The 22,565-nt window shown below is 39.3% G+C and overlaps 2 protein-coding genes across 2 annotated transcripts; one reads left to right on the top strand and one right to left on the bottom strand.

Moving 5' to 3' along the window:
• Nucleotides 1-5,310: 5,310 nt before the first annotated feature.
• LOC150041294 (uncharacterized) lies at nucleotides 5,311-6,253 on the bottom strand. Its single transcript, XM_090326113.1, has 2 exons — nucleotides 5,585-6,253; nucleotides 5,311-5,482 (listed from the first exon to the last, which is right to left on the bottom strand). Exons 1-2 carry the CDS (start codon nucleotides 6,018-6,020, stop codon nucleotides 5,478-5,480), a joined length of 441 nt encoding a protein of 146 aa, XP_090182239.1. The 5' UTR covers nucleotides 6,021-6,253; the 3' UTR covers nucleotides 5,311-5,477.
• A 10,785-nt stretch (nucleotides 6,254-17,038) lies between these two features.
• Serpina7 (serpin family A member 7) lies at nucleotides 17,039-22,138 on the top strand. Its single transcript, XM_090327075.1, has 5 exons — nucleotides 17,039-17,093; nucleotides 18,739-19,386; nucleotides 20,244-20,517; nucleotides 21,318-21,462; nucleotides 21,874-22,138. The coding sequence occupies exons 2-5, from the start codon at nucleotides 18,756-18,758 to the stop codon at nucleotides 22,075-22,077; spliced, it is 1,254 nt and encodes a 417-aa protein (XP_090183201.1). The 5' UTR covers nucleotides 17,039-17,093; nucleotides 18,739-18,755; the 3' UTR covers nucleotides 22,078-22,138.
• Nucleotides 22,139-22,565: the final 427 nt, after the last annotated feature.

Below are 22,565 nucleotides of genomic sequence, written 5' to 3'. Positions count from 1 at the left end.
GGCATGGACCAGCCTGGGTGCCTGTATGTCATGCTAAATGTTTCCGCATTCCTTTCCTGTCTCCTGTCTCCAGTCAACACGACATCCCAATTCAGCTCTCCATTGGAGCTGAATTGGTTTGTTTATACTGTTTTTGTCTTTCTTTCCTCTCTGGCCTGTTAACTAACTGTGCTGAGTGTACTTGTGGGCTGCAGGACTTTGTAACAATTTGCTGCATGCAGACCACTAGCATTCTGATAAAGATTCCAGGATTTGACCTCTCAAAATGTGGCTTCTCTGTTTTCTTACCTTACAACAACATGACCTAACTTCTTTTCACTCAGCCTGACTTGTAAAACAATAGCATCAAGAATAGCATCAGCTTGGGCCAAGCTGCTGGCACAAGAGACTTGGAGAATAGTTAAGATCAAACCATAATGTTTTCAATAAGATCCAATTTTCTCCTCTTGCCATGACCTAAGAAAGTACCTGATAGACAAATTGAAGCTGGAAAAGCGTCTTTTAAAGACCATTAAATTATTCATGAAAATATATTACAAGACTTCTTAGAATCTCCTATAATAGCCTCACTGAAGCATAAGATTTCAAACATATTTCTAAACATGACTTTTGTTTAATGGATTATACATTTTTTGCCAGTCCTTGGACTTGAACTCAGGGCCTGAGCACTGTCCTTGGGCTTTCACAAGGCTAGAGCTCTACCACTTGAGCCACAGCACCACTTCAGGCTTTTTCTGTGTAGGTGGTACTGAGTAATCGAACCCACAGCTTTGTGCATGTTAGCAAAACACTCTGCCCCTAGGCCAGACTCCCAACCAGGATTATAAATTTATGCACGGGGAGTCCTAAAAAATCTTGAAGTAATTAACTCATTAATCTGAATGATATGTGTCAGTGATGAAAATTGCAGAGACATGTACATACTCAAATTTGTTCTTGAATGTAGAAGACTAAGCTTCCAAAATAGACCACTAAGTTGGGTGTGGTGGCTCACACCTGTAATCCTAGCTACTTAGGAGGCTGAGATCTGAGGATCATGGTTCAAAGCCAGCCTGGGCACTAAAGACCTTGAGACTGTTGTCTCCAATTAACCACCAGAAAGCTGGAACTGGCACTGTAGCTCAAGGGGTAGGGCAGTTGCCTTGAGATGAAGAGCTCAGGGACAGAACCCAGGCACAGACTTCAAACTCTAGGACAAACAAAGAAATTAGACCACTAATTAGGAGAAAAGAAAGAAGATTCATAATGCAGAAGCCAAGAGCACAGTGGTAAGACAAGAACCATTTTTTTGAGTTACAAAACAATACCTAAATGAATAGACCACCACAGTAAAAATAGGGAATAGAAGGAAATTAATTTCTTCTGTTTGTTCCACGGAACTAGAGAAAGAAAATAATGAGTTCAGGAGTTTAAATTCCCAGACCAACGTCTGACTAGTGGGCTATACCACACCTGTCACTAACACTGCAATCAATCATCATTTGTAGTCATGGAGATGAGACTTGTGGAGCAAAAGCACTAGAGAGTAATATGCTGGAGGATAGAAATACAATGTAAATTTATTTCCCAGTGATTCTCTTTCATTGAAATTAGAATACTGATGAGGAAGAAATTGAACAATGGAAATGTACGCAGGGGAATGGGAGAAGATCCTGACAAACATGGTATCCTTGAGCTACTACATTCTATCTACCTACTTTTGCTACTAATTGTGGGCTTATGTTCATATCTGAGGAAAGTAAACTCAGGAGTTAATATAGTAATTTGATTCATGAAGAGGTATGATGCACATCAAAATACTCACGACTTACAAATAAAAATTCCAGTTTGAATAGTAGCCATATTATTGATATGGTCTTACTAAGATGAGATTCCATATTAAATGTTACTCTGAGTAAATGGAATGATGTTATTCGTTTTCATGGTCGCTTGACTAAAATCCAGATCCAAAGATATTCTTTACTAAATGAAAATACCAGAATTTACTGGACACTGTTGGCTCATGCCTGGAATACTAGCTACTCAGTGGACTGAAATCTGAGGGTCCGAATTTTAAGCCTGTCTGGGTAGAAAATATTTTGAAACTCTTATCTTCAATTAACCATCAAAAAGCCAAAAGCTTTGGGTTGGGAGCTTAGCCTACTGGTAAAGTGCTCACGTAACATGCACATAGCCCTGTGTTCGATTCTTCAGTTCCACATACTCAGAAAAGAAAGAAAGTGGTGCTGTGTCTTAAGTGGTAGAGAGCTAGCCTTGAGCAAAAAAAATGTCCAAAGACAGTGCCCAGGTCCTTAGTTCAAGCCCCAGGACTGGCAAAAAAAAAAAGTTAAAAGTGGCTCACATTGAACTACCTACAGTCTTGAGCAAAAAGAAAAAAAAGGTAAGCAATAGTGTTATGCCCTGAATTTAAGCCCCAAAAGTAACACACAGATGATAAAGACACTGGAGATGAAGGAGTTGAAATGATAGTGTGGATTTATTAGATAATACTTTCTCCTACACAACTGTGATCATTAGAGAAGCCTAGAGAACACTGTTTAGTAAAGTTGTTATAAACCAATTTGTCAAAGAAGCCCCAGCATTTTCTGAAGGATTCTATAGGGCCTATGAGGATGGGTAATATTGTAACAACATATTCCTTCATTTGACAGGGTAGTTACATTTATTTTTTTCAAAAAACTTCCAAAATGTAAACTCAACAAACAAGAAATCAAGGTAGGAATGGTTACCTTAATATGTTGCATAGCTCAAGCAGTAGTATTATGTGATTCAGTTATCTTTTGGCATTGATAAGATGAGCATGTTTGTTCATAGACCAAAATATATGTGTAACCTACTAGATTCTACCTCATATTCAAAAATGGATTATAGGCCCGAATCACTACATATGACAAGCGATGACCAAATCCAACGCTTCATGAACTCAATGGAGGCTAAACCACTTGAGAAATAAGTGTTCTGCTACCCAGCCAAAATGAATATTGTGAATCTTCATGTTAGACTTGTCTTAAGAGAACTTCACCTATTGTCTAGAGCTACTGGTAAATTTATCATTTGCTAGGAAGAAAATCATTAATTTTGAGAAATTACTAGACACTTGACTCTGAATTATTTTAGTTCTTGGAGAACCAAAATGCCATTGCGTTCTGTTTCTCGGCTATCAACTGTATAGAATACCTAAGTGGACAAAATGTACTAAAAAAAAACTGATGGAATGCCCAACATGACTTTTCTGACCCGTAGAACATAACCTTTGATGATAGGGATGTATAAGTGGAAACCAAGCATTGGTAACTTCTATCAATGTGTAAACCTCAAACAGTATTATATTCTGAGGTGGAACTTCAAACCTTGTGTTCTCACTTTACCCCACATGATTTTAATGTATTTGAAATGATAGTTTTTACTCCAAGTTTCCAACATTTATTAAAATATTCCTTGAAGATGTCAAAGAACAAAAAATTATAAAGTGCTGATATTTTATATGGGCTTAATTGGTTATTTGAAATTGGATAGGGAAGGGGGGAAAATCAAGATAAGGGGGGGAGGGAGGGAAATGGGGACCATGTCATGAGAAAGGGTATCAATATTTGTGAAGTTATGCACCTTCTATCTGGTGAATATAATGTAACCCTTCTATTAATCACAATAAAAAAATTGTAAAGTGATACTGTGTTACTGTGTGTGTGTGTGTGTGTGTGTGTTTCTGAGTCTGAGTCTGTGCTGGTTCTGAGGCTGATTACAGAACCTGACCACTGTACCTGAACTTTGATGGTTAATGCTAGCACTGGTACTTGAACCACAGCTCCATTCACAGCTTTATGGTAGTTAACTGCAGACAAGCGGTTTATGGACTTTTCTGCCTGAGTTGGATTCCAAGTTCCATCCTCGTTATGAGGTTACTAGGTAGCTAGGATTACAAAGTGTAAGCAACCACACCCTATTTGTTTGTTTTTAAACCATATATATATATATATATATATCCTTCTGAAATTAGCAATTTTTTCTGCTCCTACCGATCTTTGCCCCTTCAGGAGTTTCTCCCCTCAAATGTATCTGCATTCTTAGAACCTTATGTATTAGCATCTAAATTCCTGGTGTCTTCACTTAGCTTCCCTATACCTCCTGGGCCCTCCCTTCTTGTCCTCTCCCTTTGGCCACTCTATTCCAAGCCTGCCCCTCAATGGTCACTTCTTTCCTGGGGCCTCCATTCCTGGCCCCAACCTTCACCTTCTACTCTCTTCCTGATCCCTCCCTTCTGCCCCCCCACTTGGAACTGCATTCCAGGCCTGTTATCTTAACCATCAGTCCTCTTCGGGTCTTTCCATTCCACGCCCCACCCCTCAGCGGTCACTCCTATTTGTTCTCTCCATTCCCTGCCCCTCCCTTCATGTTCTACTTCCTTCCCTGTCTCCTCCCTTTTGGCCCTTCCCTTTCTAGTCACTCCATTCTAGGCCCCGCCCCTCAACAGTCACTCTTCTTCTGGTCTGTCCTTTCCACGCCTCGCCCATCAACGGTCACTCCGTTCCTCTGGTCCCTGCTTTCCATGTCCTGCCCCTCAATGTTCACTCCTCTTCTGGTCCCTCCATTCCATGCCCCGCCCCTCAACGGTCACTCCTCTTCTGGCCCTTCCCTTCTGGCCCCGCCCCTCAACGGTCACTCCTCTACTGGCCCCTCCCCTCAATGGTCACTCTTCTTCTGGCCCTTCCCTTCTGGCCCCGCCCCTCATCGGTCACTCCTGTTCTGGCCCCTCCCCTCAACGGTCACTCCTCTTCTGGCCCCTGTCCTCAACGGTCACTCCTCTTCTGGCCCCTGCCCTCAACGGTGTCTACTCTTCTGGCTCTTCGCTTCTTGGTCCCTCCCTTCATAGTCATACCATTTTAGGCCCCGCCCATCAACAGTTACACGTGTAATTGTCGCTCCATTTTTGGCCCCTTTCTTCTCCTTCCACTCTTCTCTTGGCCCATCCTTTCCTGGTTCCTCCAATTGTATTCTTTTCTGCACCCCACCAGGTTGCTTCTTCTGGTAGGTCCATTCCTGGCCTCTCCATCTTTCACTCCCCTCGTGGATCCTCCCCTTCTTGTATACTCCATTCCAGACCCCACCCTTCAACAGTCACTCCAGTCTTGGTCCTCACTTTCACTTTCCCTCCCCTCTGGGCCACACCTTTCTGAACTCCTCCCTTTCCCCACTCTTCCTAACCCTTCTTCTCCATCCCCATTATCCCCTTTTCTAGTGTTTATACAGGAAAAAAATCTATTAATTTCAAACAAGTTTTATTTTTATGCTAAACACATGTTAAATGATACATATTATCTCAAAAGGAGAAGTTAGCAGTGTATATATTTGAGATGCCAAACTTTAGAACAAAACCAGTTGATAAATTTCACAGGAGCTATCCAAGATGGAAAACGATTTCAACTGTAGGAAGAACAGATTCGTAGTTCCTAACTTCTCCTCTGTGTCTTCTGATGTCTTCAATCTGTAAGAAGAGTAAGAAGAAAGAGTTACAGAAGCAAGGCCCCAACTTATAATACCACTTCTACAGGAGAAAATCAATAAAATCTTACTATGGGAAACTCACATTCAATCCCGAAATTTCCTTGATCTCCCTGTTCTTCATCCAGTTCTTCATTGCTGTAATCTCTCTCGTCATCATCATCCTCCTGGCCTTCCTCGTTGTCATCCTCCTGTTCAGCTCTCCACACATACCACCCCTCCTCTACGTCAGGCCAGACCTCTTCCACACCGGGCCACGCTTCCTCGACATCAGGCCAGATCTCCTCAGCGGGCCACATTTCTTCAACCCCGGGCCAAACCTCCTCCTGCTCACACTCCTCCTCACTGATAGCTCTAGCCACGGCCTGGGAGACCAGAAGAGCAGCGGCGCCATCGATGTCATCATTGGCTTCGTCTAGAGGCAGCATATGGAGAATAATTTGTCTAGATTCACGGCTCACATCGCTATCAGCTCGTTCCTGGTCTCGAAAGCCCGGGTCTTCTTCCTTATACGCAGACATGGCTACCAGTTGAGCTACCGCCGCTGTGAGGATGGAGGCTGCCGAGGTGACAACGGCTAACAGGAGGAGGTTGGTGGCCCGCTGAGAGGCTCTGCAGATGTTAAGTTCAAGATGGTATGAAGATGGTATCTGGTAAAGTTCGAAAAGCGAGGAGAGAAGGCGATTGTCGAGGAGCTACCCAAGAGGTCTGACCTAACTGTAGAGGAGGACAGCAATGAGCAGCAACGGGGAGGGTTGGCAGTTATAGCCGGAGGCAAGTAACGTCACAAAGGGGCTAACGGTTACATCATGAGCGCGTCACAGTACCACGTGCCACATCTGCTTGCGCTTGCGCCTCAAACTCCCTTACCTAAGCCCCTCCCACCTCCACGAGGACTTTAACCTCATTTGCTGAGAGGAATTGATTGACAAACCCTGTGTCTAATGATAGACCACGTTTCTTCTGTATAATATAGAGTCCTCAGAACTATTTTCTCTTCCTGTTAAGGCCCTATCTTCTTTTTTTTTTCTTTTTGTGCAGATCCTGGGGCTTCAACTCAGGGTCTGGGCATACCACGGGGGCCAAAACTCCACTTCTAGCTTTTTTTGGTGGATATTTGAAGATAACAGTTTCATGGGCTTTCCTGCTTCAGCCTGGCTTCAAGCAGTGATCCTAAGAACCTTTGTAGCTAGAATTACAGACATAAGGCATCAGTACCCAGCAAAGCGTTTCCTTTTATAGAAACACACCATCTTACCCTTTTAATTTAACATTGGTAGTAAAACTATAATAATTATGGATGAGTCTCTTGGAAAATTTAATGCCATAAAACAATTGGATCTCAGATCTCAGTAATTCTACAAAACACAATACAAGTACTTATTAAAAATACCACTTTACCTGAGCACCGATGGCTCATGCCTGTTATCCTACCTACCCAGAATACTGATCTGAGAATCTCACTTGGGTTCCAGCCCAGGCAGAAAAACCTATAAAGCCTCTATAGCCAATAACTAATGAAAAGCCAAAGATTAACACATAAATTGGTATACTGCCACCTGTGGATAAAAAAGCTGACTAGGAATTCATGATCCAGGACTACCACATACAATACAACACACACACACACACACACACACACACACGGAACTGACTGCACGTGCCTCACTGATGCAATTCTAACATAGGTGAGACTAAACCTTTGTGACATATCTCCAATTAATGAGCAAAAACACCAGAATTGGAGCTGTAGGTCAAGGGATAGACCACTGATCTTGATCAAAAGAGTATATATATATATATATATATATATATTACATATATTATATAACACATAAATGTATGAAATACATAGATTATCTATCTCTATAATATATATTCTCTTAATATATATAAAAGCCACCAGACATTTCAAACTTTGAGGGAAGGGAAATAGAATTACAAAGGAGGGAAGAAGGAAATTTATTGAAACTGCATGGTATACATCTATGGAATTAATCATAGCCTATTTCCCATATTATTGATTTATATTCATTGAAAGATACAATTAAGAATATAGTGGATTTTCAAATATTATTTAAAAATATACCAATAAAGCTAACAAATTTATATTTTACTAAATTTGACTCCTTTCCCACCTCAAGAAGGGAGTACACTGCTCTCATAAAAAAAAATGATATAAGATCGGGCACCAGTGGCTCACGCTTGTAATCCTAGGTACTTAGAAGTCTGAAATCTCAGGATCTCAGTTCAAAGCCACCCAGGGCACAAAAGTCTGCAACACTCTTTTCTCCAATTGACCAGAAAACTGGAAGTGGCGCTGTGGCTCAAAGTGGTAAAGTGCTAGCCCAACCCTGACTTTAAGCCCCATGACTGACAACAACAACAACAACAAAAAAGCACATAAAAAACCAACAACAAAACAAAAACAAAAATGAGTTCTACTTTCAGTTTTATATTAGTCCTATGACAGAAGTCAAATGACATGCCACATTTTTGGCACATGGATGGTCCCTACAAAAGGAGCTCATTATTAAAGCCAGAGACTGTGGAGTTTTTAAGAACTGAAGCCGGATGCTTCTGCTAGGGTAGGTGTGTGAGTTCTCTAGGGCACTTTCCAGTGTGTCAAGCTTGTGCTCTGCAAGCGATGTAATTCTGCAGGTTAAACACTCATCTGAAAACAAGATGATTGTGAGGGGGTAGGGAAATGGGGACAAAAACACGAGAAGGGGTATTAATGTTTGAGAAATAATGCACCTACTATCCGACAAATGTAACTGTAACTCCTCTATACATTATCCCAACAATTAAAAAAAAACCACTCATCTGAAATCCAGTTCTCAGTACCAATATTGGAAGAATTTATGGCTTTTCCAGACCCTATTTAAGAGGACTCGTGTTTGCAAATCTACTTAAGTATGACATTTCTTATCAACAGGCTTGAACAATGTGAAGGGATGAAAATGTAGGTACTTTTGTTTTATTTTGGATTGGAGAAACTTCTGAACTTGGAAAAAGGAAGTTGGTGGCAAGTGTCAGGAGTTAAACCCAAGGGTGATTTAATGAAGATGATCTTTTGAATAGATGTTGGTTGGATAAATGTTGGTTTCTAGCAGTCAGTATCTTCTTGTGAGGGAGAACTTCAGATTGTATGAGGCTTCTGTTAATTTGCTCTTATTATTGATTATTTTTTGTACCTTCAAGGTACAAGAAATACTCCATTTAGTATGAGTTAAACTTATAGAAATTATTAAAGATACATTTCTGGGTTACTGGGATTTCATCTAAGATTTAAACTTACAAGAGAAGCAATTATTAAATATCATGAACACTTGATAATGGAACAAAATGTGCATAAAGGTGAATGTTTTACAAAATAGGATCTCTACTACTTATCCAACCTTATTTTATTTCATTAAGGTTGAATTGGAACGCTGAAATTTAAATTACCCTCTTCACCTTCTCTCCTACAAATTCCAAGTCCTAAAAGAATAATGTCAGTACAATCTATTCTCAGTTGCCTTTTAGGGACACTAGGCCATCAGATCATTAAACAACTCTCTTATACGACTTAATGGAATTTTCATTATCTATTTAATGTAGGCCAAATTTGCTTATTTGAAGCTTCACTACCTTCTATTTTGGATTTTTCCTTTTTGTGTTAGGTGTGCTGTAGCAATTTAACCATAACAAGGGTCTTGAAATCACTTTATCTTTAAAAAATATTCTTTAAAAAACAATTGTTTTTGGCAGGGAGTCTTTTTATAAAGTGTGACTGTGAGCTTTCATCATGTGTCCTTTTAGTTGGATTTAAAAGCAAAACTGTCATTCCTTCTGGTCCATGAGGTTATTTCCATTCCTACACTCCTACTTTATTAGTATCTTTTACTATCTCCTTAGGAGGACCATTCTGAACTTAAAATGTAAAAATAGTTTATAAAACCATTTTCACAAGAGGGTGAACATATTTCTTAGGTACTGTTTAACAATATTTTTAAAAATGTTTTGAGATGTAGGGGTGTGAGATCTCAAAGGTAGGACATATTCATAAACTTCTTTGTTAAATGGCACCTTCTTCGTACAGATATTTAAAAATAATAATGAAATAAATCTAAAAATGATGTGAATTCATGGACGAAATTCAAATAGAAATGTCAGCTCCCACTGGGTGTGGTGGCTCATGCCTGTAATCCTAGCTACTCAGGAGGCTGAGATATGAGGATCAAAGTTCAAAGCCATCCTGGGCAATACAAACCCATGAGACTCATCTCTAATCAGTAGAAAATGGGAAGTGGGGTTGTGGCTCAAGTGTAGGGTGGTAGCCTTGAGCTGAAGAGCTCAGGGACAGCACCCAGGCCCAGAGGTAGGGGTGGTAGCCTTGAGGTGAAGAGCTCAGGGACAGAGCCCAGGCCAGAACTGCCTCCCCCGCAAAAAAAGAAATGTCAACTCCTTTTTCTCAATCATATCACAGATCAAAGCCCAGTGAATAATTAACTGAGTAGTTCTGCAACGTAGTAGTTTTTCTTAGTAGGATATTGAATATATAGTAATTTGATTCATTTTATTGGTTAGTGTTTGTAACTGATCTGTACGTTTTATGGTCTTGAAAAAATCAACAACGTCAGTATGATTACTGTTGGTCATACTTGAAGGGGCAAAGATTCATGTCTGTAATCTTAGCTACCTGGGAAGTAGAGATTAAAGGATTTGATTCAAGGACAGCCAAGAAGAAATATTCACAAGACTCCATTGTAGTAAATGTATGGCTACCATGGCTGATGCCTCTCTTCCGACACTGTGACTAGAAGAAATGGCATAGACACGTCATCCTAGTGAAAAAGGGAAGAACACATAGGAGGATAAAAATCCAGGTAGCCCTGGGTACAGTGGGAGATCCTATTTTAAAAGTAATCAGTGACAAAAAGGACTGGTTGAGTATCTCAAGCAGCAGATGCTTGCTTAGCAAGCACAAGGCCCTGAGTTTAAGCATCAGTACTGCCAAAAAAGAAGCACTAACTGAAGTAGTAGATCGGTCCCTATATATAGATGTAGATAAATAGAGAGTTCTGTTTTTCAACAAGTATTTATTGAGTTCCAAACATTGGTAAAGAATCACTTTTCAGATCACTGATTTGTTTGCATATAGTACTGAATAGAACATGTCATTCAAAAATATTTGAATATTTTAAATATAATCTTTTTTTGTGCAGTTGAATTAACAAAATCATGGCAGGAATTGAAATTTTTCTTGGAAATGATTTTTCATATTTCATTGATATAATGGTAGAAGCCCTATTATCATTTTCTAAAATAACCCTAAACGTTTTCTTGAATTTCTTACTGGAAGAGTATTTGATACTCAAGTATATAGTTTTATTTATACAATGTTCAGAATAGCATTAATAAAGTCTCCTAGGACAAAAAAGTGAAAATGCTTATCAGGTCTAGGAGTCTTCTAATGGAGTCTTTAGGGTCTTTGACTGGTATGGATATGTGCTGGTCCAGGGACTTGAACTCAGGGCCTGAACCCTCTCTGTGAGCTTTTTCACTTAAGGCTAGTGCTCTACAACTTCAGCCACAACTTCACTTAGAGTGTTTTGGTTGTAAATTTGAGATGAATCTCACAGGCTTTCTTGCCTGGGCAGACTTTGAACCTTCACTCTCAGTTCTTACCTCCTGAGTATCTCAGGATTACCATCCAGAGCCACCAGTGTCTGGATTTTAGAGTTTTTAAAGATGACAATCAGGTCATCTTCAAATAGTGATAATTTAATTTCTTTTTCCATTCATATGTTTTGATTTTTTTGCCAGTCCTAGGACTTGAACTCAGGATTTGGAGATTCTTCTAGCTCTGGTTCTGCTTTTTTTTGGGGGGGGGTCAAGTATGGGGCTTGAACTCTGAGTCTAGGTGCTGTCCTTGGGCTTATCAGCTCAAAGGTAGTGCTCTACCACTTTGAGCCATAGTACTACTTAAGATTTTTCTGGTGATTAATTGGAAATAAGTGTATCACAGCCTGTTCTGCCCAGGCTGGCTTGGAACCATGATCCTCAGATCTCAGCCTCCTGAGATCTGTAGCTAGGGTTACAAGCATGAGCCACCCAGTGCCTGACTAATTCTGACTTTTGTAATAGCTGGTAAAATAAGTCTCATACATATGTATGCATATATATATATATATATAGTGGGTTATGGGGCTTGAACTCAGCCTGGGCACTGTATCTGAGCACTTCCGCTCAAGGCTACCACCCTACCGCTAGGTCTGGGCGTTGTCACTGAACTCTTCAGCTCAAGGCTACTGCCCTATCCTCGAGCCAAGACCCACTTTCCATATTCTAGAGGTTAATTTCAAATGAGTCTCAGGTCCTTTTGTGCCTGGACTGGCTGAAAATAGACCTTCCTTATGATTCTGCCATACCACTCCTGGGCATCTATCCTAAACATCATAATGCAGGATATGATAAGGACACCTGCTCAGCTATGTTCATCTCTGCACTATTCACAATAGCCAAGTGATGGAAACAATCCAGATGCGCTACTACAGATGAATGGATACAAAAAATGTGGTATATATACAATGGAATTCTACATAGCCAACAGAGAAGATAAAATAATGGCATTCGCAGGGAAGTGTATGAACCTAGAGTGAATCATGTTGAGTGAGGTAAGTCAAGACCAGAGGAACAAAAGGTGCATGGTATCCTTAATATGTGGCTATTAAATCCAAAGAGTACCAGAGCCATGACTCAATATTTGGGTACCCAATGCTATGGACATGGTATTAGAACTACATAGACATAAAATTTTATGACTATAGACACAATGCTTTTTTTACATAGCTAATATGTATCTATGATATACAAACCCTAAACCTAATTTTAATTATATTCTAAAATCTAAGTGCCAGTGGTTGTATATCGAGATTCCCATCTTGAATACTTGTTTGTTAAACACGTCATTTTACATATGATGTAAAAATCAATGTTAATAAATTCTTTAATTAAAAACAAAAACACTAATTTTTGCAATAAATGTGGATTAGTGAAGAGAGATTAAGAAAGACAGAGAAAGCAGAGAGAAACTATATATGTAATGAGGGTATAAGAAACAATATTGAAAAAATATAATAACTCAAAACAGTTCTTCCTTGCTGAGAAAGAAGATACTTCCTTGTTTTTCCCAAGTTTTCACATTTTTTCAGTTTATGTGGTGAGCAGGGTACTATTTAGGCATTTTTGCTCAGATGTCCCAATGTATTAAATCAGAAAAAGGGAGTCTTGTGCAGGCTCTCTTACCTATTTTTGCTGCAGGGGTGCATGAAAAACTATGGCTGTTGCTGTTCTGAATTCCTGCTACACATACATTCTAATGCAAGGAGTTCAAGAGCGAACCTCAAATGACTGATGCAAACTAAGTTTCTGGACCACCAGATTGGATGTCCCAGTACCAGAGGTACTTGGTCAGTGTAGCCATCACTACCTGAGCACTGGCTGCATTACCAATCAATGCTTCTGGGTATGACATTATAGAGATTAGATCAACCACAGCATTCCATGCTGACAGAGTGAGACTCGGGTTATGTGTATGTCTATGTTCCCTGATCATGAAGGTTTCCATTTCAGTTACCACCTACCTACTGTTCACACACTGTCTCTCCTCTTTGCTACGGTAGGGCTGAAATTCCAAATAAGTGTGTCTTCCATTTTCCTCTGTTGTGATGAAGCCTTCACTTTCCACCAGTAAACCTGTGTCTAAAAATCTGCATCCAACTTACAACCATATATTTGGGTCCATTAATTTTTGGGGTGATGGCACTTTTTGGAGGAAGCCTTTGGGTTTGGAGATTAAAAAAAGCAAACTAGGGTTTCTTTTTTCCCCAGGTTGAAGGGTTTGTTGATTGTTAGACCTCTTTTGAGATGGCTCTCTATCTTGGCACCATGAGCAAGATAGGAAGAGCAGGGGAGATATTTTATAGTGTATGAGTGTAGACTGCACATATCCTATGTCCTACATTAAAGTATATTTTTGCAGAACATCATATCATGGAACTCACTGAGGCCTTTTTCTCTTTGCTCAAAGCTGACACTATGAGACCATGTTTAAGTAGAGCTTGTGCTGAAGTCTGGCATGTATAACAACTGAATGGTAGCTGGAAACAAGATGGAGTGACTCCGGCTGGGATCAGAGGACCTATGACAACCCATGGAATTAAATGACAAAGCAATTAACTGAGTGATTCTCTGAAATGAGTAGTCCTTGGAAAGCATGACTGTGGAAGACCTCATTGCTGCCCTAGAAACTTTTGAAGAAAATAATTATTTCAAAGGTTGTGGGGTGAAATGGAAGTTTTGACTATTACTAGGAAGCTTAATAAATAATTACTGGCTCAAACCCTAAGTTTTGGCTCAAGTGCTTAATGATTATACACTGAAGCTAGACAATGTGCAAATAGAAATTTTGAAATGTATTTGAAAGATTAAATTAGGCAAATCCTATATTCGGTGAGCTTGCAAATTGCAGAATTAGTTAGCTTCCCAGCATGGATGGGTCATTATTTTCAAGGCTAGTCAATGAAGTCCAAAGAGTAAGAACTCACAAATAGAAATATCGAGAGACTTAATGAACCTTCATTTCATAAGCCCAGTGTTCCTGCCTCGACAACAGGAGTGATCGTTAGTCTCATGAAGTTGTTTCATCTTTGTTTAAGGACTTCACACGTGTCTGTATGATACAGAATGCAAAAAGAAGCCAATTTTCTGAATTTTAGCCTTTCACAACCATTTTATCCAGATCTGTAAATAGAGTAAGACACCATTCTTTCTCCCAGACTAAGGTGTGTAGTGAGGAACGGAGTGTAAAATACCAAGGCAAAACCCGGAACAAAAAGTTTGCATATTAAAGGAACTGAGGAACTTTGGACAATTCTAAAATAAAATCGTGAAGAATTTGTGAGAATGAATTATGATGGCCTTTATGTAAACAAGGATTTCATGATTTTAATGTGATTTAATTAACATAGCAACATGCCAGGGTTTCTATATTCTGTTTGTTAGATCTAGCAGTTTTATACCCTACTATGATTATACAAAAGTTAAATATCAAACAAGCGTACACCTCGCAGATCAATTTTCTATTAAAGAGAATATGTTAGGTGAACATGAGCTGGGTGGATGGGGAAGGAACCCAGGAACCACTGAGAGTTGGGCTGAAAGTGGAAAATCAATAACATCAGATGAAAGAGAAGAAAATCAGTAGTTTCTGAATTTCTAGTAAGTGTTATGGACTGTGCTAGAAGCTTATGGACACCCCTGGCTTTTTTTTTGATCTGTCCCTTCATGTGTTTTGAGGATTGGCCCTCAATGTAGGGTCAGTAGAAAAGTTGAGGTAGAGCCTGGTATTAAGTCATTGTAAGGTTTTCAAACAACAAAACAAAACAAAACAATAAAAAGAAATCCCTGAGTTGCATTTCACTACAGTGGGTTGATAAAAATAAGCCTTAGAATGACCTTTGAATCACTACTGGCTTCTGGAACTATATGATCTCTGTTTCTTGCATGTAGTTCCACCATTATCTTATGATCTACCAAAGAGTACTCATCAGAGCTAGAATTTTGCTGGCGCCATGTTCTTTAACATCCAGAACTGTAATTAAATCATCTGTTTTCTATTTGACATTACTCAACATCAGGAGTTTTGTCATAGAACAGAATACTGAGCAATACGTACCTTTAAGTTTCATTTCCTACCTAAATGACATAGAGATTATTATTTCTACTTTAGAGTTGAGAAATCTGAAAGTTAACAACATTAACTAACTTGTGTTAAATTACACAATTAGTATCCTGACATAACAGCAACACAGATCCAACACTTCTTATACTGGAGCCAAGGGCAAGAGGATTCTATGTCAGAGATGAGCCCTGCAGTTACTACTTGCTTGCTGAATCAGAAGCAAGCAGATAAGAACTTGTCCTATTGTCTTGTTTGACTATGCCACTAGAGGGCACAGGTTTGGAAATTTTCTTTGTAATCTCTCTCTCTCTCTCTCTGTCTCTCTCTCTCTCTCTCTCTCTCTCTCTCTCTCTCTCTCTCTCTCTCTCTCTCTCTCTCTTTCTCTCTCTCTCCTCTCCTCTCTCTCTCTTTCTCTCTCTCCCTCCCCCCTCCCTCCCTTCCCCCTCTCTGTCGCTCTGTCTCTCTGTCTATGTCTGTCTCTGTCTCTGTCTCTGTCTCTGTCTCTCTCTCTCTGTCTCTGTCTCTCTCTCTCTCTTTCTCTCTCTCCAACCCCCCCAGGACTTATTATAGGTTAGGGAATGTATTGTCTTACCAGGACTATGTACTGGCTTGAAGTTGAAAGACATATGTGAGATGTTCCCTCTCCTATTCAGTATGGACAGTGGGTGACAAATAGTGAGAAGAGCACATCCAGGATTGTTGTTCAGGTTTCACATCTAAAACATCAGTGCTAGGACCAATGCTTTCAGTGTAGTTCATGAAAAGTCTGTATTTGCTCTACTGCCTCATCAAATCTCCTGTGGCTTCCAAATGGTCCCAGGTAATGTTTCCACTGCTTATTCTGGTTTCCAAGTAAGTGCCACTGGAGACTTCACCTAGATTTGGATTCCTATCTTACGCCCTGATTTTATGTATACTTCCTTAATATAGTCCCAAAGCCAGCAGTGTCTAGAATCAGGTGTTTCATGCCATGTCATACATCTAGTCAATGAGTAAAATTGTTAACATCTTCCACCTCCACAGCTGGAAACTGATGGGATCAAGTCTGAACTCAGACTCTTCACTGAGCTCAGTACTCTTTGCTATCAATGCTTCTTTATATATGGTCACTACACATTTAATTCTGGAGAGTGAAATTTTTATACTGCTCCCCTTGGTCCCTGCTACATCTTCATTTGGTGTCCTCTGGTGAAGATGGGGTACACTGGATTTAGTGTGCTGAGGTCAGAATTGTTTTTTCTGGCAGACATAAGTGTGCAGCATTGGAAGTCTAGAATTAGATGCTTCTTGACCAATTCATGAATCATCTTTACAATACCTAGTAGAGAAGTTCACTCAGCCTCTTCCTATGTGTATTTTTCTCTCAGAGGGCTACCAGTCTCAACTATTTGGTCTTGATAGTTAAAAAAACCCTATCTTTCTCCTGCTCACTTATTCGCTGAACTTTAGTCTATTGCTGTCATTCTGGCTCCTGAAAAGACACTGCCTAGGAAGAACCTGAGCTATCTCAGCTCTCCAAGATCTGACAATTCCCTTGGTCTTTTTGTTTTAGCTTAAGGATTTAGAAGCCAAAGAAATTACCAAAAGTTCATATGTTATCATATTTTTCTTTTTAAAAAAAATAAACCTTTTGGCTTTGGTTTTGTGCATTGGCTTTGAAAAAACTCTCATCCCAGAGATTCTTGTTAGGGTTAATTTGTAACTACGAGTGCTCTAGTTTTGCAATAGAGGGCATGTTATAAAGATGGAAAAGTGCTACTTTATGAGAGATGCAAGTGGCTTCTTGGGCATGTGCTGTAAGTAGTTTTGTTTCTCTTTAGGAAATTTGAACATCTCTACCAGCAAGTCAGAGTCCCAAATAACTGTGAGTGTCAAATTCCTAAGTCCAGGGGTCAAGGTCAAAGTGTGGTAATTCTGATAATTGACCTTCTAACCAGTCTTGGTGGTTTTTACAGAAAGAAGAGTCTAGGAAGGATATTAGAGACTAACGAGGGTGATAGAAGAAGGGAGATCAAGATGGAGAGAACAAAAGGCAATGACATGTTAGGAGCGTATGCATTGGGTAGGGTGAGGAACTGAAGCAATGACGGTGGATCTGGAAAGTTGGAGTTGCTTTGAGAGGTGTTTGGGTAGTATGAATAGGGCATCATGGATTATTAGAAGAGGCGAATGGGAATATTGTCAGCCTTAGAATGACTTCCAGATCTCTGAAGTGAGGTTCTCAATACACAATGATTCAATGGCATGAAATATAGAATGAAAATAAAGAGTTAGGTTTGAGGGATATGGAGAGGATGTCTTCCTCTTTGGAAGCTTTGAGATTTCCCAAGGAAACTGAAGCATGAGTGGACTCTTCTGCTGGGCATATCCAATACACTGCTGGCTAGATGGTTAAAATCTTAGGATAAGGATATAGACAAAAGAGTTTTGCAAGATAGTAGTTTAGTGTCTAGTGTGGCTTCCCTTAGAAATACCGAGAGCTAAGGAAGGCACTCTGGTTTTTTGTTGGTTGTAAGGCTTGAACTCAGGACCTGGGCACTGCTCCTGAGCCTCTTTGTGTTCAAGGTTAGTGATCTACCATTTAGGCCACAGTGCCACTTCCAGTTTTTGAGTGATTAATTGGAATGAGTCTTACAGGGACTTTTCTGCCGGGTGCTCCCTGAGTCTTTTGATATTTTCCTTCTAACAACTAGACTCTGGTCACTGAACTCCACAGCTGACTTCCTCTGTACTGTTTCCCGTAGTCTTTCAGGATCAGAAATCCTCATACGATATCACACTGGCTTCCTTTCTAATAATTGAAAAAGAACATGCATGAGTGTAAGAATAGTAGTGCTTTCTTAAAACTGAAAATGACTCTTTAGATAACACTGATGTTATGAGAGATCTAAAACCAGAAGGTTATACTTTTACTTTCCTGTTGTTAAAATTTCTCCAGTGGTTTCCAGCTTCTACATGCATGAATTATAGCTAATGACTTTACACATGGCTCTGTAAATCCTTACACATCCATTACAACTAATCGTATCTCAGGGGATTATTTTTATTTAGTCTTTTAGTTAAAAACATAGTGCCACATCCTTTCATCTCATAGATGCTATCTTAACATGGTTAAAAATCAAAATATAAACACACACACTTATACATCCTCCAAATTTCAAATGTCCATATAATGATATAAGCAGAGGGAACTCTGGTTCTCCATAGATACTTTTTCATGACTGTCTCTCTTTCAAATAACGGTGATTTGATTTCCATACATTTAATTTATTCCATCTTACAGGAAGTCCATGACATTATTTCTGTGGCCATGGCAAGACATTCCTCCTAATCCTTGTCTCTAGTAGATGTGCCATCAGTTTATGGGAGAGAGACTTCCACCTTTCATGAGCACACAATCAAATATTTGCTATTGGTTATTGATCAAAGTGGGTGACTTTTATGTCTCTGGATTAGTAAGTGTTTCATCCAGCTAAGGATTTCCCAATGGTTCTCTTCATCTTTTGTAGATCATCTTGATTCCAGAATGTCAGTGTTCCTCTACATAATTTTCTTGGTATTTGGGCATCATACTACAGTCCATTGTGCACCACCAGACAGCTCTGAAGGCAAAATCACTACCTGCCACTTGCCTCAGCAAAATGCTACTCTTTATAAGATGTCATCCATCAATGCTGACTTTGCATTCGATCTGTACCGGAGGTTAAGTGAGGAGATTCCAGATCAGAACATCTTCTTTTCTCCTGTGAGCATTTCTGCAGCTTTGGCCATGCTTTCTTTTGGGGCTGGCTCTAACACTCAAACTCAAATCCTGGAGGTGTTGGGGTTCAATATCACAGACATCTCAATGGCAGAGATACAGCAGGGCTTCCAGCATGTGATCTGTTCATTGAATTTTCCAAAGACAGAACTGGAATTGCACATGGGAAATGCCCTTTTCATTGGAAAGCAGCTGAAACTTTTGGCAAAGTTCTTGGATGATGTCAAAACCCTCTATGAAACTGATGTCTTCTCTACTGACTTCTCCAATGTTTCTGCAGCTCAGCAGGAAATCAACGGCTATGTGGACAATCAAACCAAAGGGAAAATTGTAGGCCTAATCCAAGATCTCAAACTGGATACCACTATGGTCCTTGTGATCTACATTCATTTCACAGGTAAGGTTCTGAAATGTCCATTTTATGTATAGTGCTTTTATATTTTGGTGTACCTTTCATTTGTGGTTCCTTATTACTGGAACAAGTGGCCCTTCTCACCTCACACTTTGTTTTACTGGATGTAGCTGTTCCTGGTGCTCAATCGTTCAGGTAGGACATACAATTTTGTAAATGAGATCAGTAAATTTCTAGAAAGAGTACACCTTAGAGAGGTAGGTGACTATGATATGAATGTCCTGTTCATGTATGGCTAAAAATAGTTTCTCACATATATGGTAAAGTTGGATAATTCTGAACTTGACAAATATACAGATTTATATCTAAGCACTTCTATAATCTTGATTTGTTTTGCATATTTGAGCATGTTACATAAATGCCCCTCCATATTATATTAAATAGTATAGTTAATATTTAAATATTAAATTTAATATTAAATATTACATACCCCTCCACAGTAGACATTTTATATGTGGTATACACATATATGTGAATTGCACACATTGGTATATTCATTGCTCACAAGTACCCAAATTTGTGCAGTTAGTATGTTTTAGAACCAGTCTTTCAAGGCAAATTTGTCTAAGTGGAAATTGATGCTTGTAACAAGTATCATGCAATCATTTTACTGAAGGTAATGTGACCAAATGATTTCTCCTGATTCTATGGAACAGACTGTCTACACTTGGAGGAGAGAGAAATTTTCTGGCCATAAACAATACATATATAGTGGCTTAAATTGAGTGATTTTCTTCCCTAGACCCTCAGTTATGCACATACAAAATGATTAATGGTCTTTATTATAAGATGATATGATTAATGGTCTAGAAGAAACACCTGTTTTCTCTCTATATTTTAAGCCCAATGGGAAAACCCTTTCCATCTATCAAAGACTGAAGAAAGTTCAAGTTTCTTAGTAGACAAGACCACCACAGTGCATGTACCCATGATGCACCAGGTAGGGCAATACTATTATCTGGTGGATGCAGAGCTGAATTGCACAGTGCTACAAATGGACTACAGCAAGAATGCACTGGCACTCTTTGTCCTTCCCAAGGAAGGACAGATGCAATGGATGGAAGCAGCCATGTCATCTAAAACACTGAAGAAGTGGAACAGATTACTGAAGAAAGGGTAAATGAGTCAGGAAATGAGGGGTGGGAGTGGGAATAACTGTAGGCGCAACTGAATATATATCAAATCAAAAATAGGAGAATCACATGGAACCAATTAACAGCTGTGAGAATGTCATACTTTACATCCTCCATTTCACCAGAGTACATCCTGAAGTATGCAAAGAAGGTAGTACCACGGACATTTTTTTCTTAGAAAGATAAAATGAACCATTTGACTTTTACTAGTTAGTAAACGGGTGTCTTCTTAGAGACCACTAGAATTTTCAGAGTTTTGGGGATGAGTAAGATTTTTGATAGTAAGTGTTGAGTGGACCAGGACTGCAAAATAGAAAACCATGAAGTTATTATGTGCTACACATTCAACTTCATGCCCTTGTCTCTCTAATCTTGAGCAGAAGTGTATGGTGTTTGCTTTTGGAAGTGAGGGCCAACTTCTGTATTGATAATATGGCTAAATTCCCAGTATTATAGTCAAACATTGTCTGAACTGGTACCATTTACTGCAGCATAGCTTCTGTAGGTTGTACAACCATGTATTTATTTGGATATGAAGAGAAATTTCAGAGAAGCAGAAAAGTCAAAATAAGGGATGGAGAGAGACAGACAGACAGACAAACAGACACACATACAGAGAGAGAGAGAGAGAGAGAGAGAGAGAGAGAGAGAGAGAGAGAGAGAGAGAGAGAGAGACAGACAGACAGACAGACAGACAGACAGACAGACAGACAAAGGGAGAACGAGAGAGAGATTGCGAGCTTGTGTGATGACACTATATTTCTCTTTCCCTTTTTCACACAGATGGGTTGACTTGTTTGTCCCAAAGTTTTCCATTTCTGCCACATATGATCTCGGAACCACGCTTCTGAGGATGGGCATTAAGGATGCTTTTTTAAAAGCTGATTTTCCTGAGCTCACGGAAGACAGTGCTCTGAAACTTTCCTATGTAAGTTAGTAGATTAGAGTTCTTTGATGTATGAACTAGAAGGATCAGTTTGAACCAGGTAATTCAAATCTCTCATTTTATCAATGAAGTATTTGGTGTTATAAGAGACAGTATGAATTGTTCTATGAAACAATCAATCCTTATTCATTCTTATTAACTGTTAGAAGTGTACAGTTCTGGAGGGGAATGGGGGTATGTGCTTCTGGACGCAGAGGAATATGGAGAGGATTTACCCTAACAACTCCTTAATCACAAAGATTTGTTAACTACACTTATCCAAGAAACCCTCATAATTAAACGGCATCAATACACTATGGTAAAAGATCAGGCTCATCTTTCCTTTATCCTTCCCTAATTCCTCATTCTCACTATTTTTTCAGGTGACTATTAATGTTGGTTCTACCCACACAGGTTAGCCACAAAACTGTGCTGCACATTGGTGAAAAGGGAACCAAAGATGTAACTGTCCCTGATGTTGGATTTCTGGATCAGTCTGAAATCACTGCATTTTACCCTGTTATCCGATTTGATAGAACTTTCCTTTTAATGATTTTGGAGAAAAGCACCAGAAGTATTCTGTTTCTCGGGAAACTTTTTGACCCAACAGAAGGATAGTTGGGAAAGCGGCCATTGGATTATTGCATGTGTATATTACAATGGTTAAAATAAATAATATAATCTGATATCATTGATATAAATTTGTACTTGACTTCTGTTGTTCAGGAGTGAAGACTGAATTCTTTCAAAGCTGCATTGGCCATGGAAAAGGATAATTCTATAATCAAATATTCACATAATCAATTAGTAATTCATTATTGTCTAAACAAAGGAAGGCTCTCTGTTAGTGTATTCTTCAGAATCTTTCAATAAGTTAAAAGAAAAGTTGACTGAGGTGACAAATACCCTGACGTCTGCGCTCTGGAGAATAGCTTAAATGCAAATAAGGTTCTCACATCACTATTCTCCAGTGAACAGAAAATGATGAAAATGCATACTCCTTACCACGTGATCAGAATGTTTCTCTGTACTCTTTCCAAACCGGCAATTGGTAGGCCTAATGAAGGTTCTCCCATTATCGTGCTGAGTCATAGAAGGACAGTTTG

The sequence above is a fragment of the Megascapheus bottae genome, chromosome X, assembly GCF_031878675.1.
Source record: "Megascapheus bottae isolate mThoBot1 chromosome X, mThoBot2.hap1, whole genome shotgun sequence".
In the NCBI taxonomy this organism is placed as follows: domain Eukaryota; kingdom Metazoa; phylum Chordata; class Mammalia; order Rodentia; family Geomyidae; genus Megascapheus; species Megascapheus bottae.
Note: the sequence above shows the minus strand (reverse complement) of the source record. Positions and strands in the feature narration are given on the sequence as shown.